We start from the raw sequence: 24808 nt of genomic DNA, 5'->3' as shown, positions 1-24808 counted from the left end.
GGTCATCTGGTGTCCATCACATGAAAAGGGAGGGAATCTGTAAAGGAAGAAGGAACGCTGAACACATGATCATCTGACCTCTCAGGAAGGCTTACCAGTCGCTGCGCTTGCTTCAGACATTGGTGTAAATGAACTACAACAGGTGGCCAATGCATAGGCGTTGACTTGCCTTTCAAAAGAATTACCCTTTCAAACACCTGAAGCTGGAACAGTAAGAACTGTCGTACCAGCTCGCTCTTAGAGACTTGCCATAAATAGATACGGCAGGACTTCCAGCATAGTTGTTAACAAGCTAATGCCAGTTTTATGATGAATAGCCAAATGTTTGTTTCATTGAATTTTAACACTGGAAGTAGTTCAAAATCCCTCTAGATAGACATTGTTCTTTTTAAAAATCTCCCAAGAAGGAGTTTCTACTGTACCCCCGTGAATATGCACGAGAAGAGCATCCATCGCAAACTCTAAGTCAGATCGTATCTATTTGATGCTGAGGGCCTAAACGGAGGTGAATCAAGCGCTTCCCCAAAAGCGAGGCGCTCCATCCAGGAGATAAGAAATAGACACAGCCATCCAGTGAAACTGTCCAATTAAGAAGTGGACTGTGAGACTTCAGAGACAAGAGAAATCAGCTCCAGGGGTGCATGTGTAGAACTTCCAGAGTCGCTCACGTGAGTGAAGTCAAGGAACAGAGAGACAGAATGGTTGTTATTCACCAGACTGAATAAACAAGTGTGACCAGACCAAGAGATTCTTAGAGGAAAGCAGTGAGGAAAGTTTGGTAGCTTATACATAGTAAGATGCCCTTGGAAGGTTTGTTTTGTTTTTTTGAGAGACAGAGAGAGATACATTCAGTAAATGCCCTCAGTAGCCAGGGGGCCTCTGCTGGCAGCCAGGAAAGTAATGCGCATGTGTGGGTGGCAAGAACCCAGTTCCTCCAGCCCTCCCCGTTGGCTCACAGGGTTCACAGGAGCTGGCCAGGTATCCAACTCAAGTACGCTGCTACAGGATGCAGCCATCCTGACACTTGTTCTTTTTTAAGATTCAGTTTTTTATTAGTTTTTTATTTGAACAGTAGAGTTACAGAGAGGGAGGGAGGGAGGGAGAGAGAGAGAGAGAGAGAGAGAGAGAGAGAGAGAGAGAGAGAGAGAGAGAGGTCTTCCATCTGCTGGTTCACTCCCCAGATGGCCACGACAGCCGGAGCTGGGCCCATCGGGAGCCAGGAGCTTCTTCCCCATCTCCCAGATGGGTGCAGGGGCCCCAAGCATTTGGGCCATCTTTTGCTGCTGTCCCAGGTGCATTAAGTTGGCAGCAAGCTGGATCAGAAGCCAGATCAGACTCAAACTGGCGCCCATATGGGATACCGTTGCCAAGGCAGCATTACCCCCTATGCCACAGCACCACCACCCCCACAACTGGCATCTTAAATGGTAGGCCAAACACCCACCCCCATTGAAGTTACTGATCACATCCAGCATGTGGTGAACAGTATTCTGAGAAGGTAGCATGGATGATTGGCAGAGGGAAAGGCTGGTGACAGTGGGCTCCAACAACTGGCAGTCTTAAACATGCCACACTTTGGCCTCTCCTCCCAGACGCCCTTCTGCCTCCTGCATCTCCCCTCCAGGGAGGCCTGTCCAAGTCGGCCCCCTTCTGTTCCTGCTGTGTCTTCCGGATCCTCTGCTGGAGCACACAGCACTCCGGACTGCTGCTTCCTTGTTAAAGGAACAAGAGTTCAAGGTCCTTGCCCCCAGGCTCGTACTGCGCCCGTGAAATAACAGCTCCACAATGTCAAGACTGAACACCAGCCTCTGTAGGAGTTGTTTAACCCTTGTTGTCCTTCACCATTCAAAACCTGTACGTGGTAACCTGAAGTTAAAATTACTTAGTTTAGATTGAATAATAGCACGTTAACCACCATTACCTATCGAGACGGTTGTTTTCTCATTTAATAATGCTTTTAATTTCTTTTAAAGAAGAAATGTGAGTTGCTAAGTGTGAAAGGGATAGTATTTCGTTAGGCAGGTTGAATGGATATTAAGTGCTGCGGCTCACTAGGCTAATCCTCCGCCTTGCGGCGCCAGCACACCAGGTTCTAGTCCCGGTCGGTGCGCCAGATTCTGTCCCGGTTGCCCCTCTTCCAGGCCAGCTCTCTGCTGTGGCCAGGGAGTGCAGTGGAGGATGGCCCAGGTGCTTGGGCCCTGCACCCCATGGGAGACCAGGACAAGCACCTGGCTCCTGCCATCGGATCAGCGTGGTGCGCCGGCCGCAGCGGCCATTGGAGGGTGAACCAACGGCAAAGGAAGACCTTTCTCTCTGTCTCTCTCTCTCTCACTGTCCACTCTGCCTGTCAAAAGAAAAAAAAAAAAAAACAAAAACTGTGACTAGCAACATCAGAAGTCCATCTAAACTGTTTTCATGGACTGCCACTTGGAGGTTTTGCATTTGTACAACTTCATTTCAACAGGAGGATTTGAGGTGCTGCTTGCAGCTCTTCTCCACGGACCTGGCTGTCAGCGGTCACTCATCCCTCCGTTCACTCGTTCCATGAATGCGCACTGATGGCCACTCAGCCTGCTGTCTGCTGCCAGGGCCCCCTGTCTCCACAGAGTCAGGGAGGGAGACAAGAAATAAAATACCTTGTTAAAAATTTAGAAATTTCAGGGCCGGTGCTGTGGCGTAGTAGGTAAAGCCGCTGCCTGTAGTGCTGGTGTTTCATGTGGGGGCTGGTTCGAGTCCCGGCTGCTCCACTTCCCATCCAGCTTTCTGCTGTGGCCTGGGAAAGCAGGCCGTTGTGGCCATCTGGGGAGTAAACCAGCAGATGGAAGACCTCTCTGTCTCTCTCTCTCTCTCTCTCTCTCTGTCTGCCCCTGCCTCTCTGTAACTCTGCCTTTCAAATAAATAAATAAATCTTTAAAAAATTAGAAATTTCAGGAAGTAATTAGTGCCATTAAGAAAAACATAGAGAAAGGAGATGGTGACTACAGAAGAGAGCAAAGGAGAAACTGCCGAGATGAAATCCAGATGGGAACGCAGGAGGGGACGGGCTGTGCCGCAGGACCCTGGAATGGCTGTCCAGGCAGGAGGAGCAGTGGCGGGAGCCGGGCCTGGGGGAGAAGGCTGGGCTTGGGGGAGCAGGCCGGGCTTGTGGGAGAGAGCCAGGTGGTACCGGGATGAAAAGACAGCAGACCCGAGGCGCTGGACGCTGAGCTGGAGGCCCAAGCCCAGGGGGAAAGCCGAGGGGCAGCTTGTGGTGGCGCCCAGTGTTGGGGAGTGCTCGGAGGCCAACCACAGGATTGGCTGGTGACTCGGATTCGGGGTTGGAGGAAACAAGGACTTCCGAGGAACTGGGTTTGTGCAACCCAGCTGGAAACAGAAGGTGTGAGGAGTGCCACTTAGATCTGTTGCTGTAGGCGTCCTGCCTGTCAGATCTGCCTATCAGAAGTGTTCCTTGGCGGTGGCATGGGCAAGCGTGGGGCTCCAGGAATGGAGACACGGAGAGTCCTCTATAAAGAATTGAATGTGGGAGGTTACCGACGGGGAAAGAGACTCTAGAGAGGAGAGGGCACAGCTCAGTCCCGGATGAGAGGGAAGGCAGGAAGGCAGCCACGTGCCCAGACAGAAGGATGACCGGCGTGACGGATGATGCGCAGCCACACCAGCACTCCCCAGTCCAAGGCCTCCCTCGTGCTGAGCGGAGGAGCTGCAGAGAGGGAGCGTGGCCAGTGGTGTGCATGCAGAGGGAGACGTCCAGAACGACCGTGGGGACATGAGGGCTGTTGAGGCGTGATACTTAACACGGGGACGGGGCACTGGGTTCCAGGGGACAGCAGGGAGGGTGGGTGTGGCCCACTGCCCCGAGAATGGAAATGCAGGCTCCCTGTTTAGTACTAAAAATACAAAACATTCTCTCTCCACCTGAACTGGTGTTTTCGTTCGCTGTGTAATGTTGCTCTAAGAAAAAATATGTTAATTATTAGCATGAATTTACCATTCAGCTTTATACTACAGAGTCAATTTTAAGTACATATAGAAGAGCATTTGATACGTGGAGTCATGAAAATCACGCAGTCATATTTCCTGCCTCAGATATATTTGCATTTCTTTCTTAGCAGAACAGTTGAAATGGATAAACAAAATCAACTCCAGTGTTGATTTCACTTCTTGATGCACACACGTCCTACCCACACACTCTCCCTTGAGCTCCCTGCTGAGCGAAGGCCACAGGAAAAGGACCTGGGGGCTACCCTGCCTTTTTTGTTTGTTTGTTTTCAAAGATTTATTTATTTGAAAGAGTTACAGAGAGGCAGAGGCAGAGAGAGAGAGAGGTCTTCCATCCACTGGTTCACTCCCTAAATGGCCCCAATAGCCAGAACTGTGCCAATCTGAAGCCAGGAGCCAGGAGCTTCTTCCTGGTCTCCCATGTGGGTGCGGGGGCCCAAGCACCTGGGCCATCTTCTACTGCTTTCCCAGGCCATAGCAGAGAGCTGCATTGGAAGGGGAGCAGCCAGGACTCGAACTGGTGCCTATATGGTATGCCAGTGCTTATATGGGATGCCGGCGCTGCAGACTGGGGCTTTAACCCACAGTGCCGGCCCCATGCCCTGGCTTTCCCTTCCCTTCTGCGCCTCTCTATTCCCTGTAAGTGGTGCCAGGGAGGGCACATGCCTGACAGTCATCAGAATTCAGAAGGGAAAAGAGAACGTGGGGCAGAGGCGGTAGCTTGAAGCAGCAGAGAAGGCTAAAAGCTTTCCAGACCCAAAACAGATACAAACCACAGATTAAGAAGCCAAAGAACCCCAGTACAGTTTACAAGAAAAACAAAACACCTGCCCAGCGAAGCGGCAAGACACTGGAAACACAAGGAGCGATGTACGTGGACCACGCTAGTTTCTCAGTAGCATCAGCAGAAGCCAGCAGAGTATGAGTGACATCTCAGCGTCCTGGAGAAGACCTAACAGGCAGCCTAAGCGCTGCAGGTTCCAAATGAAAATAACCATGCAGCCGGCGCCATGGCTCACTTGGTTAATCCTCCGCCTGCGGCGCCGGCATCCCATATGGAGCCGGGTTCTAGTCCCGGTTGCCCCTCTTCCAGTCCAGCTCTCTGCTGTGGCCCAGGAGGGCAGTGGAGGATTGCCCAGGTGCTTGGGCCCTGCACCTGCATGGGAGACCAGGAAGGGGCACCCGGCTCCTGGCTTCAGATGGGTGCAGCGCGCCGGCTGTAGCGGCCATTTGGGGTAGTGAACCAATGGAAGGAAGACCTTTCTCGCTGTCTCTCTCTCTCTCACTGTCTATAACTACTGTCAAATAAAAAAATATATATATAAAAAAAATGAAAACGTTCTAGAACAGAGACAAAGCCCATGCAATTTCATGTAGACAACAAGGGGTTGCCACTAAAATGTCTTTGCTAAAGGCCATCCTGAAGAATACATCTCGTGATGAAGAAGGAAAATGACCCCAGATGGGCTCACCACAGGCATGTAAGTGGTGAAAATGTGGGCACTCTGACAGGCATCCATTCTGCCAAAGAACAATAATGCTCACAGAGGGAACGAGCGAGCCAGGGACCCGCGCTGTGGCAGAGCGGTAAGGTAACCACCTAGGACATCGGAATCCCGTAAGGGCACCGGTTTGAGTCCCTGCTGCTCCACTTCCCATCCAGCTTCCTGCCGATTGACCTGGGAAAGCAGTGGAAGATGGCCCAAGTCCTTGGGCCCCCGCCCACATGGGAGACCTGGAGGAAGCTCCTGGCTCCTGGCTTCAGATTGACCCAGCTCCGTCCATTGTGGCCATTTGGGGAGTGAACCAGTGCATGGAAGATCTCTCTCTGCCTCTCTCTCTCTAACTCTTTCAAATAAATAAAAATAAGCCTTTAGTATCAAAAATGTGACTTTTATATAAAGATGTGAATTTGGAGCATCACTAGAGACTATTTATAGACAACACTTGCAGAACAAATTTATTTATTTTTAAATATTTATTTTATTTATTTGAAAGAGCTACAGAGAGAGGTAGAGATGGAGAGAGAGATCTTCCATCTGCTGGTTCACTCTCCAGGTGGCTGCAGCGGCCAGAATTGAGCCGATCCAAAGCCAGGAGCCAGGAGCTTCTTCCGGGTCTACCACATGGGTGCAGGGGCCCAAGGACTTGGGCCATCTTCTACTGCTTTCCCAGGCCATAGCAGAGAGCTGGATGGGAAGTGGAGCAGCCGTCATCCATATGGGATGCCGGCACTTCAGACCCGGGCTTTAACCCGCTGCACCACAGTGCTGGTCCCAGAACAGACTTTTTACAGGTCTGGAATAAAACTGTAATATGCTTTTCCTTTTTTATGCTAGCAGTGAAAGCAGAATTTTAAGATACGTCCTAAAGATGTATCAGCCTACAACTGTTGATAAACGGATTACATTTGCTTAGCAGGTTGTTTTTTAAGATTTATGTATTTATTTAAAAGGCAGGGTTACAGAGAAAGATGGGCCGAGACAGAATCTTCCATTTTCCAGTTCACTCCCCAAATGGCTACAATAGCTAGAACTGGGCTGGTCCAATGCCAGGAGCCAGGAGCGAGGAGCTGTTTCCAGGTCTCACAGGTGGGTGCAGGGGCCTGAGCACTTGGGCCGTCTTCAGCTGTTTTCCCAGGTCATTAGCAGAGAGCTGGATTGGAAGTGGAGCAGCCGGGACTCGAACCGGCACCCATGTGGGATGCTGGCATCACAGGGAGCAGCTTTACCCGCTACGCCACAGTGCCAACCCCTGCTGAAGAGATTTTGAAGTTCTTTGGGCAAATGAAAATGTTGAAGTTAGGATTCTAGTGCCTGATGGGAAAAGCAGAAGGGATAACTGGGTTACAAGCGCTACGGGGACAGCGTTCTGGGGCAGCAGGTGCACCCGCCGCCTGTGGGTTACCCCCGCTCTGTCCTCAGTTCTCAGAGATCAGCCAGCGCATGCTGTGCTCCTACAGCACCAACATAGAAGAGCTGCTCTCCAAAATCGACCACTGCTTGGCCGTGAATCGAAGCATTCTTCAGCAGCTGGATGAGAAGTGCGGCCACGAGATCACAGAGGAGGCCTGGGAGAAAATTCAGATACAGGTAGGCTTTGCACCGGCTGCCTGCTCAATCCCCAGAGCCCACTGCAGCCACCAGGAGCCAGTAAGGGAGTGACGGGGAGGGCAGGTGGTGGGGAGGGAGGGCCATCCCTGGAGAATTTGTTCACGGGCACCCTGGAGGTGTCGGGCCCCGGCTGCACCGACACGAGCAAGGAACCCCCGGGCCCTCGTCACCAGCTCTGGGGTCACGGCCAAGGTTCCTCCAGTGTGAAATGCTTGCCATGCTGGTGAACGATGCCGCTCTGAGCAGTGGAAACACCAAAGGGAGAGGCCTGCTGTGCGCAGTGCCTTCCAGAAGGGTTTCCTGTTAGCTGTAGCCTGCCCTCGGCTATACCTGCAGCAGCCATAGAAGAAAAGGAGAAAAAGGCTGGGAGACTGTTGGCCACAGACACCAGTACAGAGGGAAAATTTACTTAAAAAACCTGGGCCGGCGCTGGGGCTCAGTAGGCTAATCCTCCACCTGTGGCGCCAGCACACAGGTTCTAGTCCCGGTCGGGGCGCCAGATTCTGTCCCGGTTGCCCCTCTTCGAGTCCAGCTCTCTGCTGTGGCCAGGGAGTGCAGTGGAGGATGGCCCAGGTGCTTGGGCCCTGCACCCCATGGGAGACCAGGAGAAGCACCTGGCTCCTGTCTTCGGATCGGCGCAGTGCGCTAGCTGCAGCGGCCGTTGGGGGGTGAACCTACGGAAATGGAAGGCTTTTCTCTCTGTCTCTCTCTCACTGTCCACTCTGCCTGTGGGGGGGGGGGGGGAAGCCTGAAGAAAACTTCAAAAAAAGTTCAGCAATAGGGTCAAGTGTTTTTGTTTTTTCAAAGATGTACTTATTTATTTGAAATTCAGAGTTACAGAGAGGGAGAGGCACGGGCAGCAAGAGAGTGAGAGCGAGCAAGCGAGAGCGAGCTTTCATCTACTGGTTCACTCCCCAAACGGTCACAATGGCCAGGGCTGGGCCAGGTGGGAGCCAGGAGCTTCATCCAGGTCTCCCACGTGGGTGCAGGGGCCCAAGGACTTGGGCCATCTTCCGCTGCTTTCCAAGGTGCATTAGCAGGGAGCTGGATTGGAAGTGGAGCAGCCAGGACTCGAACCGCTACCCACAGTTACCACAACGCCAACCCCTTAAGTATTTTGAAAAGTAAAAAGGGAATATATATTACATATGGTGTTTATTATAATGTCCAGCATTTGAGAAAGCATTTTTCTTTCAAATTTACTTATCATAGGTGGGTCACTATTATTTTCCATGTTTTATAAGAGTGGCAGAACCTATATCTGATGTTACTTTACCACAGAATGAAACATCTTTGTTTTTTAGAGCAGTGTCTCTTGGTTTCAATCTAAGTAAGTTTCTATTAGGGTGAAACTAGTGACCTCCCATAACCAAGGCAATTGTGCGTGCAGGCCCTTGGCCGGGAGAGCCTCGAGTGTTCCATCTGCCTCACCCCGCTGGCGCTCAGCGGCGACTGCCAGCCCACGGCGGCGGGCGGCAGCAGCCAGCCTGCCCGGGAGACGGCGCTGCTGTCCTGCTCACACCTCTTCCACCACACCTGTCTCCTCGCCCTGGAGGAGTTCTCCGTGGGGGACAGCTGCCCCTTCCACACGTGTCCTCTCTGCCGCTCCTGCTACCAGAAGAAGATTCTGCAATGCTGACGTCACAGTCAGGACGCTCCGAGAGGAAGAAAGCCTGTCGTCATGTTGGTGAATTCTGTGATGTTTGACAATGTAGTTGTTCTCCACTGAAATAAATTCTGAATAGCTGGATAGAGGAAATCAAATTATATTTTAAAAACTGGCAGCCCATTAGCTTTTGTCTTTACAATGTTGAATTCTTCAATTTAATCACTTGAAATAAATGATACAATAACAATGTTATTCGAAATACTCAGTATAGCTAATGTCTGACCAACAAGCTAAAAACACTATCAATAAATCCCTAATTGTTTTCATTAATACGTCTTAACTCCTCTGCTACTATTACTAATAATCACTGATTTCTGGGCAATACCTTGTAGTTGTGCGATTTGAATGTAGAAACGTAAAATATAAAAACAGTGATGTGCAACATCAGAAGTGGACTTTAATGACCTGCAGAAATATGAAGGCCACACGTGAAGACCATGAGCATTCTCTGCTAAGACCTGGTTTATTATTATAGTCATCCCTCGGTATCCGAGAACTGGTTCTAGGAGCCACCCCCCTCCCAACTCCTGTAGATACCAGGATCTGAATGCACCCGCCCTGCATGTGAAATGGAGTAGGGTGTGCAGGTAACCCGCGTGATTCTCCCATCTGCTCTAAGTCACCCCAGATTACTTATATAAACGCCCTATTGTGATTGTGTCCCGTGGACATGCAGGGCCCTCTGCACTGGGCGCGAGGCGATTCGTAGTAACCACTCACGCCGTGTTGCTTGGTCGCCCCAGCTGCTGCAGTAAAGCGTCACATCTCAGTGGCTTACCAGAGAGATGCTGGTTCTAACCTGCCAGTCCTTGTCAGCATCTGGGGGAGGCGAGCGAGGGGCCTGCCCTGCAGGGCCTGGCCAGCTCCGAGAGTGTCTCCTTTGCCCCCAGAGTCCCCTGGGGAATCTGCTCACCTGTTTGGGGAAGAGAGGAGATTGCTGGGAACCCTGCTTGGGAAGTGGTGAGCATGTTAGGAAATAGCACACCTGAGTGCAAGAGAAGAGACAGGTTGCCAGTGGGTGCGCACTTGCCAAGGGTTCGGAATAATCCACTGTGTAATTTGGCAGAAAAAAAAAATCAAAATTCTGACTTCTATTTACTTATCATTTTAAATGGGACTTAGGTTCATTTTTATGATTTACCCTGTATTTATATATAATTTATGGAAAATAGGAATATTTTGGGGTTGCCCAAACATGCCTGTCTTAATGATGGAGTACACCATTATAAGAATTGGACACTAACACAGAGGAGGCTTTATAAACAAACAGTAAGCAGTTCTACTGTGAGAGAGCAGAGGGCTGCTGCCTCACAGGCCCTCACATCGTAGTTAGGAGCCCAAAACTGCAGACCTCTCTCTCCCCATTCCCGGACCAGCAGGACTATGCAGTCTGGTCCCTCTGCCCTGAACCCTGGATCTGCAGGGAGAGACGTGGGTCACTCAGGGCAGTGAGAGTCAGGCCACGCCCACGCTGGATCTGCACTTCTCGCTGGCTCTCACTGATTCTGGGCCATCACCCACCTTTCCAGGAAATTCCCTTCCTGCTGGGAGGGAGTCGGCAGAGTCCACTTCCGTCCTTTGCAACCAAGTACTTTATTGACTTAGAAAATTCACATCAGTTTTAGGGAATAGACACTCAGGAAAATGGTGGCGATGGGAGCCTGAATTGGACTTCATTGGGGATGAAGACATTGAAAATCTCATGCGTATTCAAGAACATGTCTCGGGCAGTTGGAGACAGGTAATGGCAGATCAGGAAATCTTTTAAAATGTGTTTATTTAGAAGGGAGAGAGACCAAGAGATCTCCTACCCACTGATTCACACCCTACATGCCCACAACAGCCAGGGCTTGGCCATACTGAAACCCGGCATCCAGAACTCCGTCTGGGTCTCCCATGAGCCATCACCTGCTGCCTCCTAGTGTGTGTATTAGCAGGAAGCTGGAATTGGAAGCAGAGCTGGGACTCAGACTCAGCCACTCCAATACGGGATGCTGATGGTCCAAGCAGTGGCTTAACCACTGCACCAACCAGCCACCCCAAATCTGGTAACTTCCTTATTGAAAAGTGACCTGGAATGCTATGCCCATCAAAAGTTTGGGGAGGCCAAGTTAGAACCAAACGGTAAAAAAGGACAGGAAGTAGCTGCTTCTCTGGATAGACTGAAAATAATGGCCCATTCTCAGGACAAGTCACAAAATCAACATAAACTTCTACAATTGGGTCACCACCTTATCTGGTCTCTTACATGAACACTGGGGCATTGATCAGGAACGACTGGGCCCTGAGACATCTGGGTCAGTGGGAGGACGCAGAGGACCTGCAGGACTTTGGCCTTCAGCTCTCATGGAGACTTCCTGTCAGTCCCCGCCCCCTGTCACCACGGCTCTCCGCCCCTCGCTTTCACAGCTTGCAACCCACTTGCCTGAGAATTACCTTGCCAGATGAAGCCAACTCTCGTGCCTGCTGTTCCCCTATCTCTTTGTTTTGAAAATCTACCATGACCTTGGTTAGGGGCAACTACAAGTCAACATCAAGTCCAAACAGAGAATATGGGACCAGAGGCATTTTATAACAAAGGCTATACTCTGCAATCCCCTTGACTTTGGGCTTGGCCCTGTGACATGTTCTGAGCAAGGAGGGTGTTAGCACATGGCACCGCACAGGCGTGGAACGTGCTCATGAGCTCGGGCTCGTCCCCTGCATGCCTGCTGCTTGCCAAGAGATTGTGCCTCAGGCACAGCTGATCGGAGGCAGGGTGGGAGACCTGGAGCAGACCGGGCTGGAGAAGGTGATGCCAGAGTCCTGGAGACCAGTAGATGGAGGACCTAGTCCCTCAGGGCGGGCAAGGGCGCCACCACAGTCACACCCTGTCCTTGGATGAGGGGTTATACCAAGTCAGTCACCAGGACGAGGGACTGCTGTGCACCTGCCATGCTCGCCTGCTCCTAGCCTCTGTTCTGCAGTTGTCTGCTGAGTGTATGTAGGGCAGGCAGCAGGACAAAAGTGACTTGTATTTTTCACAGGGCCCAGACAAAGAGAAGCCTCACCCAGAGCTAACGCATACTAGGCTTGGGCCTGACCTTGTGATGAGAAAAAGCTTTGAAATTTTTGTAATGAGTGTGATTTACCTCTGAAAGAGATCAAGAGTGCTATTACCATTCCTGCTTTTTATATTCCTATACTAGGGATCTTTACACGTTTTGTGGGAAATGTGTATTATAAAGAGAAATCTGTGCATGGATTTCCGGCCTACAGCCTAGGGGTTAAGCCGCTGCTCAGATGCCCACGTGTCATATCGGACTGCCTGGGTTTGAGTCCTGGCTCTGCTCCCTAATTCCAGCTTCCTGCTGAAGCACACCCAGGGAGGCAGCTGGTGATAGTACTTGAGCTGCTTGAATCCTCACCACCTACCTGGGAGATTTGGATTGATGATGAAGCTTGGGTAGAAAAATGGTGAAATCAATGCCACCCAAAATCAGCAGTTTACGAATCAGTAATTTAAGAAGAGACATGGTGATGTTGAAGACTACAGTGGTAGACTATCCACGTCATCTTATTTATGAAGAGGGCTGATGATTAACAGTAGAAACAATAGCCAGCACCATAGAGAGCTCAGTTGGTTCAGTTTTTGCAGCTCTGATTGAAAAAGCAAAACTTGTGCCCAGTGAGTGCCAAACTGTTGCACCCAGACCAGCTGCAGACGAGAGCAGAGCATTCAATGGAAATGTTAGACAAGTGGGTCCAGGTCCTGAAGCATTTCTCCAAGGAACTGTAACAGGAGAGGAGGCCTGGTTTCACTATGATGGCGCTGAAGACAAAGCACAAAGCAGTGGGCACCAAGTGGCAGCAGCGGTCCACAGCCCAAGTGGACCAAAGAGCAAAAGTCATTGCAACAGGCTCAAAAGCATCTTCCTCATTGAGCTGCTGGAGGGACAAAGAATGATGACATCTGCTTCTTAGGAAAGCAGTAGGGGAAAGTCAGCCACAGCCCTTCTCCACCATGCCAGTGCTGCGGCTCACTCCTCTCATCACGCCAGGGCCAGCCGGGGAGTTTTCACAGGACATTAGTAGGCAGCCACCTTACAGTGCTGAGTGGCTCCCTCTGAGTTTTGGTTTCCTAATCTTAAAAAAATGAGAAGGGCGCCCATTTTTCCTAATACCATTAAAGAGCCTGCACTGGCATAGCTGAATCCCAGGAATGAGTTCTCTAGGGATGGACTGAGTGACTGCTATCACTGTTTCTGAAGTTGTTTTCTATTTGATAAAGTTTATGTAGAGAAACAGAGTTCATAGTTTCTCTTTCAATTCAGTTTTCTCAAGAGCATTCTGAAGTTCCTTCATATATCCACACTGTGCTATTTTTTATTTCTAGGATGATATTTGGTTCCGTAGATCTTTTAATCTCATTTTATTAGATTTGAGTTCTTATTTTGTTGAATTTTTTTAATTAAGTGCTTAATAGTGTATTTTCTCCTTGGCTGGATTCTTTGACGTTTGCGTACTATATCTTGTTAACGTCTGTAGCACACTTGCACTAGACTTCTTGCTCATTCTGGGATGGCTCTGTCTCCTCATTCTGCTTGTCCGGATGAAATATACTGTCTCCCTAGCTAAGCCTGATTTGTTCTTCCCTCTAAGTTATAGCTTGAAGGCTACGCAGTTTGTCTTTGCTACACTTTTCTGTAGCTCAGAGAATGCGGAAGGGGGATGATTCCACTTAACACTAGTGCCATCTCTGTTGGAATACCTGGGCTCTGTTCTCTACTCAAGCGTGGCTAAACAGCTTATATCAGAAATGGTGGGCGGGAGATGAGAAAGGACAGGTATACACACCATGCCAATCAGAACATGCCTTTTGGCTATGCACAGCTTTCCGTTTCAGTTTGTATCCTGGAAGCATCATCCCAGGAAGGAAGGCTAGTTCCCACCTCGCCCTTTTCTTTGCAATTGTTACGTGAAATGCACAGGGTCTCCCTCAGCTCGCACTGTGTTAGCCTACTCCGTCCAGGTTAGGGTATGAGGGGAGGTAAGAGTGCATTACTGTATCTCTCTGGTCTTCTACAGAATTTTGTTCTTTCTTCTCAGGCACTCCAAGAAGTAACAATAAACTTTTAGGAGTTCATTAGGTTATACTCCTGTCCTTCTTGGCTTGATGTCGATGTCCTTTGACTGTTTGTTCGCGTATGCTTTTGGGAGAAGAAAATTATACCAGGCTATTTAAGCATAAATCCCTGAATTTATTTAAAACTGATTTTTTTCACTTCCTGAATTTATTTAAAATTATGACTTTTTTTCACTTCTAGTTTTACTTCATTTGGTCAGAGAATATAATTTCATCAGTTTTTTTTTTTTTTCTAAAATAACGTTTATCATAACAAGCATCCATTTCTTGTTTGTTGGATTGGGAATGGTCAGTCTAGGGCAGGCTCAGCTGGGATTGACTCCAGACTGCGTGTGTGAGCCAGACAAAACTCCGTGAATTTGGTTTCTGGCACCTGCAACCAAAGGATTCTGATGAAGACTGGAAGTCAGTGGTGGAAGTGGTCTATCAGTGTCCTCTAGAGAAACAGCCAATTAGATATGTAATTACACATAAAACGGGGTGGGTGGAGTTAGCTAACAGGGCATGCTCTGTGTAACTAGAGACGCGGGAGAATGGTAATCAGGTCCAAGGCTAAAGGGCTGAGACTAGGAGAGCCAAGGGCAGAAACCCAGTCCGAGGGCAGGAGAAGATGAAATGAGAGGTCCCAACACCAGCAGTGAAGTAGAAAATAACGAGGGTGAAATCCTCCCTTTTTTTTTTTTGTCCCGTCCAATGCCTCTGAATTAATGATGCCCACCCACATCGGTCAGACAATCTGCTTTACTGAGCACACAGATTTCAATGCGGATTTCATTCAGAAACACCCTCACAGCCACACCCAGAAATACTGTTTAATCTGGGCACACCGTGTCCCAGTCAAGTCGACACACAAAATTAACCCTCCCAAGTGAGAACGAAGAGGTGCCAAGAATGAGGCAGAACCGCGTAAGCCAAGCACTCACACGGGACCTGCACACTTGGCTCTGGCACTCACGCGGGACCTGCACACTTGGCTCTGGCACTCACGCGGGACCTGCACACTTGGCTCTGGCACTCACACGGGACCTGCACACTTGGCTCTGGGCTTCCTAGTAGGGGATCCAAACAGGAAAGTCCTGTCAGTTACACAATCCATCCTGGCATGAGTAAAACCAGGCCAGAGTTCAGGAAGGCTGATGCCTGGAGAAGAGCATTTCCTCGCTCCCTTCTGCGTAGCCAATCACGGTGGCCGCCCAGGAGTGCCGCTCAGAGCCGTTCCAGACAGTCAGCTGTGCGGAGGGAGCTGCTGGCACACTCCAGCTGCTGCACCTCCTGCCTGTGCTCATGCCAGGCTCACGCGCTCCCCGGCTGCCCCTGAGACTTCAAGGGTCTGTGCTACTCATGCTGCTACGTACCCCCCCGCGGATGGCTACTCCTCAGCACTAAACTCACTTTTCTCAGCATTCTGCATACAACGGGTATGTGATGTCAAGAACATAGGAGCTCTACGATGAAGCCTCTATGGAATGCTGCTACTAATGTTTTCTAAGAACAACAACAAAAAAAGATGTTATTCATTTGAAAGGCAGGGAGAGAAGGAGAGAGGAATTGTCCATAAAACAGTTCACTTCCCAAATGGCCCCGATGGCCAGGACTGGGCCAGCCCAAAGCCAGGAGCCTGGAACAGGTGTCCCATGTGGGTGCAGGGGCCCAAGCACGTGGGTCATCTTCAGTGCTGTCCCAGGCCATTAGCAGGGAGCTGGACAGGAAGTGGGACAGCTTGGACTCAAGCCTGCACTCTTATGGGATGCAGGTGTCGCAGGCACCATCCCACTGCATCTTTGAAGGGACATCAAAATGAACAGCATTTTGTTTTAAAACCATGTACTAAGATAAACCAAAGCCCATAATACTTCAGCAGAGCCGAACACTGGCCAAGGATTAGGTGGCAAGGGTTATTGTCCTCTTTTTTTTTTTTTTGACAGGCAGAGTTAGAGAGAGAGACAGAGAGAAAGGTCTTTCTTCCGTGGGTTCACTCCTCTACAGCCGACACGCTGCGCCGATCTGAAGCCAGGAGCTTCTCCTGGTCTCCCATGCGGGTGCAGGGCCCAAGCACTTGGGCCATCCTCCACTGCACTCCCAGGCCACAGCAGAGAGCTGGCGTGGAAGAGGGGCAACCGGGACAGAACCAGCACCCCAACTGGGACTAGAACCCGGTGTGCCGGCGCCGCAGGCGGAGGATTAGCCTAGTGAGCCGCGGCGCTGGGGGGTTATTGTTTTTTGAGATTCATTTTGAGTGACAATGAAACTACATTCACTTCATTAAAAAGAAAAAATTTATTTGAAAGGCAGAGTGACAGAGAGGGAGAGATGATTTTCCAACTCATGGTTCACTCTGCAAATGGCCACAAGGGCCAGGACTGAACTAACGGGAAAATGGCAGAATAGTGGCAGGACGGGACGGTCTGTCTCACACAGGGCAAAATTAATACTTAAACAGAGGATAAAGGGCACTTCTAGGACAGAGCAGTGGGAGAGCCCCAGCAGGAGACGCAGCAAAAACAACAGAAATGACCCAGATCAGACCCGCTCCGAAAGAGCAAATACGCAACAAAATACAACAAGAGCTTGGACTGGGCCCAGCAAACCAGGTGAGAGGGGAATCCATGGGCCCACAGTGCTGCTGATAGAGTGGGAGGCAGACCAGGGTGAGTTGCTGTTGAAGTTCCACGTGGGCGCCCTACGACAGCAGGGATAGGAAGAAAAAAGGCACACGTCTCACAGGCAGGGAGCTGCTGCCCCCACCTCCCGTGCACGCGCTGGCAACCACAGGGGTCGCCCCCAGCCAAACAGCGAGGGCCACAACAATTCAGGGGAATTCCTTCCCCCTATGTGTAAGCTGCTCCATGCCAGTTGCCCAGCAATGGGAGGGGAGAGGAGGGGGAGCCCCACCTATGGGACCCTTCTACTCGCCCAGCACCATCAAGAAGCTGGGATGAAGTGGGCAGGTGCCCTGTGCACCCGTGATCCACAGACCTAACCAGAGAAAAACACCCCCTCACCCCGCCCCGCTAACACCAACGCTGGTTGGGAGGATCACACACAGCAGCTCTGAGAACACCTTAGTTTCATTATAGACGGGGTCGGCTAGCGGGCCGAGTAGCCCCACTGACAATCCACAAGAAAACAGTGACTGCATAAGAGGAGACGGAGTATGGCTGGGCCCTGGGCAACTAAGAGCATTTCTCTGCACTCCCCTCTCAGAGCTTCTTGGTTACCTATAGCAGCTCCTAACAGAAGGAGCCGTGCTCACAGGACACACTCCACAGATCAAACGAGTTCATTTAGCAGTGCAGGTGGGTGCTGAGCACACCAGGGACTCACAGTGGGGCATCCCACAGCTGTGAGGAAAAGGGCAGGTCCACCGACTGCAGTGACCAGCCCTCTCCATCCAGTTAACCAGAGGAGAGCTCCCCAGCCCAAAGAGGGTCTTACCCTGGATACTTGCCCCACCCTGGAAGACTGAACACAGCACCATGGCCACATCCAGTACCTCTTGGCATTCACTGAATGTGCAGATGTCCCACTGAGCCACATAAAAACAGACCAAAGATTAAAAAAAAAAACCACCAGACAATTAAAAAAAACACAAATGATGAAAAACAAAAAAATTTAAAAAGAATAAGCAAGATGCTATGAGCCCCTCAAAAGGTACCCTACATTTCAATATTAGAAGATGAAGATGAAGAGATTGAGGGAATGCCAGAAACAGAATTCAGAAAACTATTCATCGGATTAATTAGAAGCAATCAGAAGCAAATTCACAAACTAAAGAAAATTATATACTATACTAATGAAAATTTTTCCCATGAAATTGAGATATTAAATAGAAATCAAAATGAAATACTAGAAATGAAGAAATCAATAGATCAAATAAAAACTGCAGTGGAAAGTCTTAACAACAGAGCAGGTGAAGCAGAAGAAAGAATATCCCAGTTAGAGGACAAATCTCTAGAAATTTTACAGTCAGACCAAAAACAAGAAGAAATTAGAAAACTAAAAAACACTGTTGCAGATCTATATTACCAAATGACCTAACATACGGGTCTTAGGAGTCCCTGAAGGTGTGGAAAGAGAGAAAGGATTAGATCTTTTCCGTGATAATAACAGAAAACTTCCCTAATTTGAAGGAAAAAAAGGACATCCAAGTACAGGAAACACATAGAACACCCAATAGGCATGACCAGAAAAGATTTTCACCACGACACACTGCAGTCAAACTCTCCACAGTGAAACATAAAGAAAAGATTCTAAAATGGGCACGAGAGAAATACCAGATTACATTCAGAGACTCTCCAATTAGACTCACAGCAGACTTCTCATTAGAAACCCCGCAGGCTAGGAGAGAATGTCAAGATATATTCCAAGTCTTAAGAGAAAAAAAATTGTCAACCCAGAATACACTGCAAAGCTCTCCTTTATGAATGAAGGTGAAATAAAGACCTTCCATAACAAACAGAAATTGGAAGAATTTGTCACCACTCATCTAGACTTTACAAAAGTTGCTTAAGGATGTGCTACACACAGAAACATGGTCATCACTATGACAGAAGGTGAAGGCAGAAAATCTCCCAGTAAAAGTACAAAGGAAATTAAAAATTAAAAATAGGAATATTTATGGGAAAACAGCAGAGCCAAGTCATTAGTTATCAATAGTTACCTTGAACAAAAATGGCCTAAACTCTCCAGTTAAAACATACAGACTGGCAGAATGGACTATAAGCAAGACCCATCTATTTGCTGGCTACAATAAACACATCTAACCAACAAAGATGTACACAGACTGAAAGTGAAAGGATGTAAAAAGATATTCCTTGCTAACAGAAATCAAAAAAGAGCTGGTGTAGCCAGCTCCTGAATGAATAGTAAGTCACAGAATAAATCAAAAGAGAATCCAAAAAATTTCAGGAAGCAAATGAATAATACAATGTATCAAAACTTATGGGATATAGCAAAAGTAGTGTTAAGAGGAAAGTTTATAACAATTAGTGCCTATATCAAGAAATGGGAAAGGCACCAAATAAATGAGCTATCAGTGCTTCTTAAGGACCTAGAAAAACAACAGCAAACCAAATCTAAAACTAGTAGGAAAAAGAAATAATTAAAATTAGAGAAGAAATCAATAAAATCAAAACCAATAAAATAATACAAAATATCAGCAAAATGAAGAGCTGGTTTTTTGAAAAAATAAACAAAATTGACACACCATTGGCCCAACTAACCAAAAAAAAAGTTTAGAAAGAAGACTCAAATCAATAAAATTAGAGATGAAAAAGGAAATGTAACAGATACCACAGAAATAAAAAGAATCATCAGAAAATACTATAAAGAGCTATACAAAACAGGAAACCTAGAAGAAATGGATAGATTCCTGGACACATACAACCTATCTAAATAGAGCCATGAAGACACAGAAAACTTAAGCAAACCAATAACCAAGACAGAAGTCAAATCAGTAATAAAGAATCAACAAAGAAAAGCCCAGGACCAGATGGCTTCACTGCTGAATTTTACCAAACATTTAAAGAAGAACTAACTTCCAATTCTTCTCAAGCTATTTAAAACAATTCAAAATAAGGGAATCCTCCCAAATTCTTTATATGAAGCCAGCATCACTTTACTTCCTAAACCTGAAAAAGATGCAACAGAGAAAGAAAACAACAGACCAATTTCCCTGATGAACATAGATGCAAAAATCCTCAACAAATACTAGCCAATCGAATCTAGCAACACATCAGAAAGATCATTCACCCGGACCAAGTGGGGTTTATACTTGGTATGCAGGGACTGTTCAACATTCGCAAATCAATGTGCTACATCACATGAACAAACTGAAGTACAAAAACCATATGATTATCTCAATAGACGCAGAGAAAGCATTTTACAAAATACAACACCCTTTCATGATGGAAACTTTAAGCAAATTGGGTGTAGAAGGAATGTTCCACAACACAATCAAGGCAATTTATGACAAACTGACTACCAGTGTTCTATTGAAAAAAAAGCCGGAAGCATTACCACTGAGATCTGACACCAGACAAGGATACCCACTCACCACTGCTTTTCAATATAGTCCTGGAAGTTTTAGCCAAAGCCATTAGACAAGTAAAAGAAATCAAGGGATACAAATTGGGAAGGAGGAAGTCAAACTATCCCTATTTGCAGATGACATGATTCTATATATAGGGGATCCAAAACACTCCACTAAAAGAATACTGGAACTCATAGAAGAGTTTGGTAAAGTAGAAGGATATAAAAAAAACACACAAAAATCAGTAGCATTTACATATACAGACAATACCACATCTGAGAAAGAGTTACTAAGATCAATCCCATTCACAATAGCTACCAAAAAAATCAAATACCTTGGAATAAATTTAACCAAGGATGTCAAAGATCTCTATGATGAGAATTAACAAAACATTAAAGAAAGAGAAGAAGATACCAACAAATAGAAAAATCTTCCATGTGCATGGATAGGAAGAATCATCATCATCAAAATGTCCATACTACTGAAAGCAATCTACAGATTCTATGCTATACCAATGAAAATACCAAAGACATTCTTCTCAGATCTAGAAAAAATGATGCTGAAATTCATATAGAAACACAGGAGACCCCAAATAGCTAAATTAATCTTATACAACAACAACAAAAACTGGAGGCATCACAATACCAGATTTCAAGGCATACAACAGGGCAGTTATAATCAAAACAGCCTCGTACTGGTACAAAAACAGATGGAGCAATGGAATAGAATAGAAACACCCAAAATCAATCCAAGCATCTACAACCAGCCTATCCTTGACAAAGGAGCTAAAATCAACACTTGGAGCAAGGACAGTCTTCAATAAATGGTGCTGGGGAAACTAACTGGATTGCCACATGCGGAAGCATGAAGCAAGACCCCTAGCTGACACTTGTCACTAAAATCCACTCAAAATGGACTAAAGACCTAAATCTACAACCCAATACCATCAAATTATTAGAGAACATTGGGGAAACCCTATAAGACATTGCATAGGCAAAGAGTTCTTGGAAAAGACTCCAGCGGCACAGGCAATAAGAGCCAAAATCTACAAATGGGATTACATCAAATTGAGAAACTTCAAAAGAAACAATCAGCAAAGTGAAGAGGCAATGAACAGAATGGGAGAAAATATTTGCAAAGTATACAACTGATAAAGGATTAATAATCAGAATATATAGAGATCAAGAGACTCCAAAACAACAAAACAAACAATCCAGTTAAGAGATAGGCAAAGACTTAAACAGACATTTTTCAAAAGAGGAAATCCACATGGCCAACAGAAACATGAAAAAATGCTCAGGATCCCTAGCCATCAGAGAAATGTAAATCAAAACCACAATCAGATTTCACTTCACCCCCGTTAGAATGGCTTTCATACAGAAATCAACACACAGCAAATGTTGGTGAGGATGTGGGTAAAAAGGTACCCTAATGCACTGTTGGAGGAAATGTATGAAGATACCTCAGAAACATGAATATAGACCTACCATATGACCCAGCCATCCCACTCCTGGGAACTTACTCAAGGAAAATGAAATCAGCATATGAAAGAGCTATCTGTACTCTCATGTTTATTGCAGCTCAATTCCCAATAGTAAATACATGGAATCAACTCTAAAGACTGGATAAAGAAATTATGGGATATGGGGCTGGCACTGTGGTGTAGCAGATAAAGCCACCACCTGCAGTGCCAGCATCTCATATGGGCACCAGTTTGAGTCCCAGCTGCTCCTCTTCTGATCCAGCTCTCTGCTATGGCCTGGGAAAACATTGGAAGATGACCCAAGTCTTTGGGCCCCTGTACCTGTGTGAGAGACCTAGAAGAAGCTCCTGGCTCCTAACTTTGGATCAGCACAGCTCCAGCTGCTTTGGCCATCCGGGGAGTGAACCAGCTGATAGAAGACCTCTCTCTCTCTGCCTCTCCCTCTCTGTAACTCTGCCTATCAAATGAATAAATAAATCTTTTAAAAGAAGAAAATATGGGGCTGGTGCCGCGGCTCAATAGGCTAATCCTCCGCCTGCAGCGCCGGCACCCTGGGTTCTAGTCCTGGTCAGGGCACCAGATTCTGTCCCAGTTGCCCCTCTTCCAGTCCAGCTCTCTGCTGTGGCCCGGGAGTGCAGTGGCGGATGGCCCAAGTGCTTGGGCCCTGCACCCACATGGGAGACCAGGAGAAGCACCTGGCTCCTGGCTTCAGATCAGCATGGTGCACCAGCCGCAGCGTGCCAGATGCAGCGGCCATTGGAGGGTGAACCAACGGAAAAGGAAGACCTTTCTCTCTGTCTCTCTCTCTCTCACTGTCCACTCTGCCTGTCAAAAAAAGAAAATATGGGATATGTACATCATGGAATACCACACAGTGGGAAAAAAAGGAAGGAAGGGACGGAGGGAGGAAGGGAGGGAGGGAGGGAGGGAGGGAAAGAAAAAGAAAAAAAGGGGAGGGAGGGAGGGAGGGAGGCAAAGAAGAAAAAGAATAAGAAGGGAAGGGAAGGGAGGGAGGGAGGGAGGGAGTAATCCAGTCATTTACAACAAAATGGGTGAAACTGGTAAACATCATCCTTAGTGAAACAAGCCAGTCCCAAAGGGACAAATTCTGTGTGTTCTCCCTGACCTGTGATAACTAAAAGAGACCCTAAAAGGCAATCTTAGAATTGGAATTGACACTTTGAGAAGCAATGACATTGAACAGCCCTTCTTTTCCTTTATCTTACTTATCGCTTATTCTTTCATATTAATCCTAGAACTCTTTACTTAACAGAGTTAACCCCTTGTGTATACAGTTAATTGAAAATAAAGAGTGAGAATAAGAAAGGGAAGCGGAAGTGTGTGGGAGCATGAGTGGGAGGTCGGGCATGGTGGGAAGAATTATCATGATACTAAAGTTGTAATTGTATAATATATGAAGTTTGTAACTGTAAAGCTGTATAGTTCTACATGCATTCCTATGGACTTACTTCTAAGGGTACAGTTTAAAAACTTGCCATGGGATGCGAATCCCCTTAAGCTAGTGGTAAAAATAGCATTTTAAGTGTTAAAGTGATCATATAAATAGGAGTTCGATAATAAATAAAAAGTGTTTGGTAATAGGAATAGAATTAAAAAGAAGTGAATGCTCCATCGTGGGAAGCAGTCCATACAGCAGACTTATAGAATGACAATCCCCTTAACTAGCACTCTGACCTCAGAATCAGCCCCTTAGGGATTCTGGTTTGGCTGAAAAGCCAAGAGGAGCATTTCAGGCATGGAAAGCCAAGACATTGTGGCAAAAAAAAAAAAAGTTCCACATGAAGGATCTCTGTGGGTGAGACTGTAGTGAAAAGAAGCAGCCACCAAAGAAAGAGTTACTTTATCTGAAGGAAGGAGAGAACTTCCACTTTGCTTATGGCTTTGTCGAGTTGTGGATCCAAAAGGCTTCCCAAGCCTAGGTAGCCCATATCAAGAGCCTCAGGTGATCATTGATGTCACAATAGCACATAAAGAGTGCTAATTGTTAAATAAACAACCAGAGTCACTGTGCACTAACTTCCCATGCAGGACCTTTGTCCCCAGAAAGTTGTATTATGAGAGTTAACAGTAAAAGAATTAGTTCTATTAAGTGTATTAAGTGGAGGATACTCTTATGTCTCATAAGTTATAATTATGTCTGAGAGCTCACAAAAGATGTATTATCCTTGGGTTCTTCTGTAAAGATAAAAATTAAGTTTCTAAAAGGAAAGAGGGGAGAAGGAAGGAAGAGGAAGAAAAAAAAAAAAGCAAAATTACCTTTGAGATGCAATAACTTTGAACAGCCCTTGTCTGGATTGTTGAGGGACAGTTTTGTCTCTTCTTTTTTTCCTCTTTTCTTCTTTTTCTTTTTCTCTTTTATACAATGTGCTAAACTCTTTACCTAGAATAGAGTTAATCCTCTGTATATAAATATAAATGAAAATAGATCTTGGTAAAAAAAAAAAAAAAGAGAGAATAGGAGAGGGAAGTAGAACTGGGGGAGAATGGGTGGGAGGGCAAGTACGGTGGGAAAAATTACTATGTTCATAATGTTGCATTTATGAAATACACGTAAATAAATAAAAATAATTACCTCTGGAAAATAAAATCGCAAGGGCTGAGACAAGCCAAAACCAGGAGCCTGGCTTCCCTGTGAGTGACAGGGGCCCAAGTATTTGCTGCTTTCCCAGGCACTTTAGCAGGGGGCTGGACTGGAAGTAGAGCAGCCAGAACTCAAAAGTGATGCTCCGATATAGGATACCAGATATAGGATACCAGCATCACCAAGTGGTGGCTTAACCTGCTGTGTCACAATGCTGGCCCCTAGTCACTGCATCAAGGGTGCTTACTGTAAGGCTTTCTGTAGCAGGGGTGCTGACAAACATCTGACTAAATTAAAATGTGGCAGCAACTTTAAAAAATGATATCCCTGGTCTCATGGTAGTGTTATGGGATAAAATTCTCTATAAGGACCGATAATCAGAGCTACTATTAAATTCTTGAGCCTAGCCATCACCTATTTCTTCCCAGAGGGCCAAAGACGATAGGGCCTTGGACATATTTCTGTTTTTGTTGAAAAACACTGTAGGTTGTGGCAGGCATTTGGCTTAGCAGTTAAGATGCCTGTTGGGGTGCCCACATCCCATATTAGAGTGCCTGAGTTTGAGTGCAGGTGCTAATGCATGCACTCGGAGACACCAGGCAAAGAGTGACTCAGCAGTTGGGTCACTGACACTCATGTAGGAGACCCAAGTTGAGTTCTCAGCTCCCAGCTTCAACCTGGCCCAGTCCCAGTTATTTGCAGGCATTTAGAGAATATATATATATAAAACCAGCAGATGGGTCTCTCTCTCTCTCTTTCTGAGTCTCTCTCCCTCTCTCTCTTCCT

The 24808-nt window shown here is 47.0% G+C and overlaps 1 protein-coding gene across 3 annotated transcripts in view; it reads left to right on the top strand.

Annotated features, from left to right (window-relative positions):
- RNF32 (ring finger protein 32) overlaps positions 1 to 8862 on the top strand; it is a 42599-nt gene extending 33737 nt beyond the window's left edge. For 2 of the 3 annotated variants that reach the window (XM_008263869.4, XM_002715021.5), the window contains exons 8-9: positions 6924 to 7091; positions 8503 to 8862. In XM_008263869.4, the coding sequence (XP_008262091.2) occupies positions 6924 to 7091; positions 8503 to 8751 (417 nt within the window). In that variant the 3' untranslated portion in view covers positions 8752 to 8862. Of the gene's footprint in view, position 1; positions 5818 to 6923; positions 7092 to 8502 lie in introns of those variants that run through there. The other variant, XM_070077224.1, reaches the window with a different exon arrangement.
- The last annotated feature ends 15946 nt before the right edge of the window (positions 8863 to 24808 follow it).

The sequence above is a fragment of the Oryctolagus cuniculus genome, chromosome 7, assembly GCF_964237555.1.
Source record: "Oryctolagus cuniculus chromosome 7, mOryCun1.1, whole genome shotgun sequence".
Lineage (NCBI taxonomy): Eukaryota > Metazoa > Chordata > Mammalia > Lagomorpha > Leporidae > Oryctolagus > Oryctolagus cuniculus.
The sequence above is the reverse complement of the archived record's forward strand: the minus strand, read 5'-3'. Positions and strand labels throughout refer to the sequence as shown.